General features: G+C 41.5%; 1 protein-coding gene across 2 annotated transcripts in view; it reads left to right on the forward strand.

Moving 5' to 3' along the window:
- Positions 1–8,311, forward strand: part of COL4A2 (collagen type IV alpha 2 chain) — a 225,864-nt gene that overhangs the window by 178,150 nt on the left and 39,403 nt on the right. For both annotated transcript variants that reach the window (XR_003092498.1, XM_006017230.1), the window contains exons 27-28: positions 3,431–3,538; positions 6,568–6,789. Coding sequence is in view for 1 of the 2 variants with exons in the window: in XM_006017230.1 (XP_006017292.1) it covers positions 3,431–3,538; positions 6,568–6,789 (330 nt within the window). In the remaining variant the exon portion in view is untranslated. The remainder of the gene's footprint in view (positions 1–3,430; positions 3,539–6,567; positions 6,790–8,311) is intronic.

Genomic DNA, 8,311 nt, shown 5'->3' on the forward strand with positions numbered 1-8,311 from the left:
AAAACATTGTGTTCAGCTGATACCTATATATATATGGTGGCATTTCATTTTAATCACAGGAAAATTCAGATTTTGGGTTTTTAATCAGAGAATTTGCAGTTTTTAAATAGAGAAAACCAGGATCCCTGGTCATTAGTGCCATGTTTTTGCCAAACATTTATGCTGTTCCTTAAAAAGAATCAGGGAAAATTATAATTAATGAAGTTCCACAGGCTGCTAGTATAGAAAAGAGTTTAAATATAGTTGAGGTTGATCCTGCTTTGAGCAGGGGGTTGGACTAAGCAACCTCATGAGGTCCCATCCAAACCAAATTTTTTATGATTTTGTGAAAGCCACCAAAGGCTGTATTGTGCCCTGGTTCAAAAGGGCCATGGAGGAGCAAAAAGAAGTAAACCCTTCTTCATCCTTGGTTTTCTAATAACTGTGGAAGAAACTCATGGATTGAAGTGCTGATATGGTGAGACAGAACAGAGGCTACTTCCACTTGATATGCCCTACACCAGAAGCAAGTGGTGTGAGAAGGGAGTCTCTAAACATGTACTATAAGAAATACCCTGAAAGGTATGCACACCCATACCATATTACTGCAAGATCGTTTAATTGCAACCGTAGCATAGGATGTGATGGAAGTATCATCCTGATTCCTATCAGTTTTCCTCCTGAGACGATATACAGTCTCTCAAATACCACTCTGAGCCTGAAGTCTTAGTGTAGCTGAATGACCAGTGCCAGAGCATCTGATGCAATTCATTTGTACTGGGCAGAGACATTGTCTGCAAATTTCACTCCCAAATTTGGTCTGTGCAGCCCCAGGATGATCATCTCAGTACCACTAATATGCAGAGAACGTCCCTAATTCCTATTAATCCCAGTTTCTATATCAGTCCTTCTGCTGCACTGGTAACTGGTGTAACTTGGAGCAGCATGTAGGATCAAAGGTGTGCAAAGCCTTCCTTCACAGGCACCTCTGAGTAGAGCTGTGTTTTCCTCATCTGGGCTGGATTCTTAAGGTCAAACCATTTTTTGTCCTTAATGTAGGGTATGTTGTTGTGCTTATGGTGTGAGCAATCATCAGCTCTTGTTTCTTAAGAAGGGGATAAGCTATTTTTATCTTTTGTTGTTACAGCATGATGAATTATGATTTACATTTCTTTATGTGACCATGACAGTTTGGCTTTGCAGTCAGGACTTTTGAAGGTTGTTGTTGATGCTATCTTCTCTGAGGTCCTTGCATCTGTTACTTAGGAAGATAGTTTGTTTCCAATGTAATTTTACATATTTTAATGCTTTACAGTGATCTCGATTAAGTCAGATTTGTTTCTTAAACTATATACTTTGAGATGCTGATACCACCACACTATCAGAATCACATGTGGTGCATTTTAGGCATTTTTAAACAAAACTCAGTATTTGCTTTTCTATTTTTTTGATGAACATCTTCAGCATTTGACACATTTTAATAACCATAAAGGCCAGAGGCAGAAGAGAACCTTGCTGGTTAAAAAATGGTGTCTTTATGTTGTTATTTCATCCTCAAGGAATACTGTATATTGAAGGCTAAGAGGAATAAGTGGCTGACTGTATTTTACACTCTCACAGCCTCTTCTTGTTATAAGCCTGCACTTCTGACTCTATAGAGTTGCACTCCAATTCATTAATTTATACTCATACAAAATTACTATTGCCTAATTTATACTGCTACTAATGTCAGAGTATTGCCTTTTGCTTCTAAGATTTCCTGCCTTTTTTCAAGTATAGTATAACCCTATGCCATGTACAATTCATTAACTGGTTCAGTGACCTGGACACTGTTGAAACATAGTACCGGTATACTAAGCAAAGGAGCATCTTTATAGCCTTCTATTCTTATGTACTTTTTTTCCTATGAAATTCATGACACTATGTTACACATCCTAAGCCAAATTATACCTTGGGGCCCCTGGCAGATGTTCAGTTAAAGGCACAATGGGATCTGATCCACAGAATCAGCAATTGTGTCTTTTGCCAAGCTACATGTGCCTGGCAGGAGGCCCAATTGTGGGATCAGATCCAAATCATGCCCTACTGCCAGTGCAGGACTTCAATCTGCTCCCAGTCCTGGGAGCACTGATCAGTTGACTGGGACTCCTAGCCCCGGAGCACACCAGAGTCAAGGGCTCCCATGCAGTCCTGAAGCTGAGAGCACCAGTCAGCTGACTAGTGCTCCCAGCCTGGGGAGCGCACTGGAGCAAAGGGCTCCATGTACTCCTGAGGCTGAGAGCTCCAGCCAGCAGATCGGTGCTGGCTACACCTTCCATTTAAGGCACAATAGGAACCAGCCACAAAGTTATTACACATATTTTGTGGAATAACTTTGTAGCTTATTCTCTGTTTATCATGCCATTAACTGCATGAATGTGTGCCTGGGATACTACTTAAGACATTATTAACTGGTTAATTATGTCTTAGATGTAACGTCTGTCAGGGGCCTGAGTCTTAGTTGTCTCAAGGCCTATTTATTTAATTGTTCTAAAAAATAATACCTAAACTGTCTTCATTATTTAGTCTTGCAAGAGATTGTTTAAATAGATTTTACCAAGTTTGGCTTAAACTAAATTCTGCTGAGAAGAAAAACATTTTTTCATAATACTATTTGGCACCAAATGTTAATACTAACTATCCTAGCACAATGGGTTATTGAGATATGACTTTGGTTTACTCTCCATCTGCTGCCTGCTTTCTATACACAGGTTTCTTAATTAGCATAAAAATATATGGAATGAAGGAAAATCAATTATTACAGATGGCAAATGAATCTTGTACATTTCAGCAGAAGCATAACGGAGTAGTTGTGTACCCTGGGAAAGCTGCTGCGATGAGGCTTAACATGGAAGCCACTGCCAAGTGGTGATTACAAATGGTATTTCTGTGGTGAAAAAAAGGAGGCCAGGAGGTTAACTGATACTTCTCATAGCAGTGACTTCCCCAGGGGATGAACCACTGACCACAGCTGCTGCTCTGCCCTCACCGCTTGTCTCATGCCTAGCGGTACACTTAGCTGCTAGAGTTGCTACATGATAGGTGCAGGGTGCAGGGAGGAGAGGGAGAGTAAGGTGCCCCACCTTAGGCAGCACCTAAGACAAATGTCCCATTTGTTGACCTGCAGTTACACTATTGCATTTAAGTAAGCTCATCCTGTTTTTGTCACAGTCAGTAAATATATTGCAATATAGGAATACAAAATAAATTCACAGGGATGTTAAGCTTTGAAGTTCAATATTTTAGAGCATGTACAGAAATTTCATTAAAGATAAAAGTTAGTACAAATTGATCTTTAAATCTTAAGGTATAAAATTATGACAGTTTCTGGCATACTTGTCTGTCTTCATGCATAATTTGATTTTCATTGGTTTGGATATAATTCATTATGATTTTCCTATGTGTGACTTAGGTTCAAAAGGTGCAAAAGGGATTCCAGGTGATCCAGGTCTAGATGGATTACAAGGCCTGAAAGGTTTTCCAGGTGACCCTGGCCAGGAAGGATTACCAGGTCCTCCAGGTACCTTGAGATGATTGGTTATTCTCTATATATTTGTGTTGTCTTTATGATAGTAGAGTCCTTTCAGGGGCCTGATCACATGAAAATGTTACCTGTGTCATCACCCTAAGTCTCTTTGTGTATGTGGGCCAAACACCTTAGGCCTACAAACCAAAAGTTGAATATGCATCCTGCCCATAGACTGCTGATTATCTCCCTTCCCTAAAGAGAAACATAATTTTACATCTGTCCAGTTTCCACACTGTCTTATATGGGTATTGTTTTAGATGTGCATTAAACCACTGATGGGAAACTCCCTTCTTGAGAGCTTGGAGTCATCATTGATTCCAAGATGAACATGGGCCGACAATGCGAGGTCACGGTCAGCAGGGCTAACCGGACCTTATCGTGTATCCACAGGCGCATCTCAAGTAGGTCCAAGGAGGTGATCCTCCCCCTCTACGCAACACTGGTCAGGCCGCAGCTGGAGTACTGTGTCCAGTTCTGGGCACCCCACTTCAAGAGGGATGTGGACAATATTGAGAGGGTCCAGAGGAGGGCCACCCGCATGATCTGGGGACAGCAGGGCAGACCCTACAATGAGAGGCTACGGGACCTGAACCTGTTCAGCCTTCACAAGAGAAGGCTGAGGGGGGACCTGGTGACCATCTGTAAACTCACTAGGCGGGGACAAGAAGGGTTTGGGGGAGACCTTGTTTCCCCTAGCGCCCCCCGGGATAACAAGGAATAACGGCCACAAGTTGTTGGAGAGCAGGTTTAGATTAGACATCTGTAGGAACTGCTTCACAGTCAGGGTGGCTAGGATCTGGAACCGACTTCCAAGGGAAGTGGTGCTGGCTCCTACCCTGGGGGTCTTTAAGAAGCGGCTCAATGCCTACATGGCTGGGGTCATTTGAGCCCAGTTTTCTTCCTGCCCAGGCAGGGGGTCGGACCTGAAGATCTACAAGGTCCCTTCTGACCCTACTTCTATGATTCTATGATTCTTATGTATTAGGCATAATTTTATTTGTTTGTTTTATTATTCTGGGAATGTTTATATGAATGCTTTTCAAATAGTTGAGTAGTTGATAGTTAATATAATTTTAAAACAAAACCACTACAAAACATACTATTCATCTTATTAGAAGAAGGGCATATCTTGTCCCTCCTCCTGCAGATGAGGAGGGTTGTGACAGTGAAAGCAACTCAGTTCTGATGCATGAGGAACAAAGAAGATTTGGATGAAAGCCAAGTCTGAGACTGCACACTCTTAGTGTTGTCAAGGACCCAGCCCAGCGTGGCATCACTCAGAGTGAAGGAGGAGGGCAAGATGACTATGTGGGGCAATGTAGATCCACTTGTTGTCTTCTTCTTGCAGAAGAGGCTGCATTAGGTCCATGGAAGCTACAAGCAATCTCCCTATTACAGGTCTGCTTCTGCTCTGCAATCTAGAGTGGAAGTGATGTTACCACCTGCTCACACCATGTAATCATGCTGAGGAAACACAGGATTCAATTTTCCCATAATAGGCTTCAAAAACCATTAATACCATTTCTGTTAAGTGGGGAAAAGGCACAAAGACAGATATTTCAAAGTGCTTAAGGACCAAATTCTCACTAGTACTTAGGTACCTAAGCCAACCATTTAAGCCCCACTACTGGCTGCTTCTTAATCATTCTGCCAGTGGATGTGTGCAGAGCTGCCTAAGCGGGGATGCTTTCTCACAGCTAATGAATCCAGAAGTGGGATTCTCAAACTAGGCATTCCTCAGGCATGTAGCCTACCTTAGAGGTGGGGAAAAGGTGTGTGTGCCTAACCCAGTTGTGACAGCCATCACTGTGGTGTGGGATATGTAGTCTCAAATCCCTGTTCTGCCTATTTTGGAGCATGACCTTGAACCCTTACCTCCAACCACATAGGCTGCTGGTAATTTTGTGGTGGGGTCCCTTTCTGTCTTCGTCCCGACTTCCTCCCCCAGGCTAGATTAGTCACCTAACTGGAGCAGAGTTCAGATTTGAAGATCCTGACAGGAAGAGGAACCTAAGCTCTACTTGTTTCTAATGCATTTCACTCCGAGTCAGTTTAAGTGGCTAACCACTCATCTGGTCTTTCCTTGTATGGGGAGCCAAGGCACCTAAATCAGGGTACCAAGGGTACCCATACTGAGTCTGTGATCTACTAAGATTCTCATATCCTTCTCTATAATGCAGCCATCCAGGCAGGCATCACCCATTTTGTGTTTGTATGTTTGATTATTTTTCCTGAGATGTTACACCTTGCATTTGCCAGCACTGAACTTCATCCTGTTAGCTCCAGCCCAGCTTTTCAATCTGTTGATATCCTGTCCTCCAATGTGCTCACAATCCTTCCCAGTTTCTTGCCATCTGCAAACTTGCTCGAGAAGCATTCAGTTTCAGAATCCAAATAATTAATACACATATTGAACAACACTGAGCTCAGGACAGAACCATATGGGACTCCACTTGAAACCTCCTGCTCTTCTGACATGGATCTATTTATAATTACCTTTTGCTTGTGGTTATTGAGCCAGTTATCTATCTACCTTGCAGTAGTTTTGTCTAGCCCTCATTTTTCCAATTTGTTTATGAGAAGGATATGTGGAACCTTGTCAAAAACCCTGATGAAGTCCAGATATGCTATATCCATAGCATTGCCTTCCTCCACCCAAGTGGTTACTTTGTCAAAAAAGGAGATCAGGTTTGTTTGATGCAACTTATTCAATTGGGTGCTTGTGATCAGCCTTTCCTCCTCCAGAAGCTTGCAAATTGACATCTTTTGGATATACATCAGTAACTTTCTGGGTACTGAGGTGAGGCAAATTTGTCTGTAGTTCCCCAGTCTTCCTTTTTTGCCTTTTTTAAAGAAGAGCACTACACTGGCCCTTTTCCAGGTCTCTGGTTACCTCGCCCATCTCCCATATTAGCCTACTGGATTGCTGAGGCATAACTTTATTTTTGACCTGGTATCTGTAATATCTGATATCTTGTGATACCTAGTAAGCCTCATGTTGACTGCTATTTTCCTTCTAGGATTTCATGGACCCAGGGGAGAAAGAGGCCCATCAGGTTTACTTGGTCAACAGGGGGATGATGGTATTTCAGGAAAACCAGGACTCCCAGGGCCTGACGGACCAAAGGGAGTTGCAGGTGAAGTTTTAGGAGCATCAGCAGGGTCCATTGGTGATGTTGGACTACCTGGATTACCTGGATTAAAAGGCCCACCAGGAAATCAAGGAGTACCAGGACTGCAAGGTAACTGTTGTCTCAAATAAAGAAATGTTACATGAGAAGAAAGATATGAGTGCAGCCAGAGTGCAGCTTTACTTGGGCATCACTATGTGAGATTGCAAAAAAGATGCTGATCATGTAAGCAATTGTGTAACATCCAGCAAATGCATTTATCTCTCTATTTCAAACAGATTTTCTTGGCAGGTTGCAGAAAGTAGGAAAAGGTGGTACCTTAACAGAGCTGGGCTGGGCTATTGTTTTGGGGCTTTCTGTTTTATGTTTATACATAAGGTACCTTTTATATTATTTTGTTTTCATGTTTATTCTCCTGTTCTATAAATTATTCTGTTCTCTTACTGTAAGCTTCCTGAGCCTTTGTTAGGAAAGGCAGCATGTAAAATGAATGAATGAATGAATGAACACTAATGAGCTTTTGTAAGCAACTTCATCTGATGTAAGCTGATGACATAGGCTATTGTCTATGAAAGTTTCCTCTCTGAACCATTTGGTTTCTAAGGTGCTACCCTGCCCTACCTTCTGTCTGACTTCAGACTAACACAGCTAACCACTTCTCCAGGTAGGTTGCAGAGTCCCCATCTCCAATTTTTTAAGTTCAGATTAGATAAATATTTGTCTGGAATGGTTTAGACAAAGATGAACCTGTCCTGAGCTAGGGGGGTTGGACTATATTGACCTCCTGAATTCCCTTTTACTCCATTTTTCTATGATTCCATAAACAGACAGCTTGCAAAAAATGCACAGTTCATTATAAATATAAACATTAAGGGAGGGATATAAGTACTGAGTGTATTATTCATTATTTCATTCAATAAAAGATTTTGAATTTATCACATGCCTGCACAAAATTTCTAGTTTGGTTATCTAGAACATCACAGAATGGCTGTGATGTAGAAACTGTGTCAATCTGATATACAGCTCAGAATACGTAGAGCTCAATGATGTGATATTGAGCCTTTAACCTAGGTTACTAGGTCAAACCTGGATTTGTTTAGTGGTAAACACAGTTCTTAAGGTTCTGTTTTCAGAGTGCTTAGAAAAGGGGTTGTAGGATCATAGGAAAGTAGGGACCTCACAAGGGAAGGGACCTCACAAGGTAGGATCATCCCTGACTAAACCATCCCAAACAAGTGTCTGTCTACTTCTAAAGTCCACATATAACAATGGAAATCCTTGTGGTAATCTCACTGGAAAATGGTATGGGGGCCCTTTCATGCCCAGATATGGCCTCTTCAGATCAGGTTTCAGGCTTCCTATTTAGTTCCTGTGAAGAAATGTATAATATTGCTACCTAGTCAGTGGCTGAAGACATCCCTTTATTTATGATTTCTCTCTTGGCTGTTGTCATTTGTTTTTCAGTTATTTTATAGAATACAAAACATTACAGAGTTCTTTGTGGAAGATGAACATACTTTTTTATAGAAAGAGCTTACAATTTATATTTTTGCAGCAAGATTTTCAAAGGCACAGATGAGAGGTAGATAGTGATACCCAATTCCTGATGATAGCCAATCACATTTAAGTGAGT

Source organism: Alligator sinensis, unplaced genomic scaffold, assembly GCF_000455745.1.
Source record: "Alligator sinensis unplaced genomic scaffold, ASM45574v1 scaffold288_1, whole genome shotgun sequence".
Lineage (NCBI taxonomy): Eukaryota > Metazoa > Chordata > Crocodylia > Alligatoridae > Alligator > Alligator sinensis.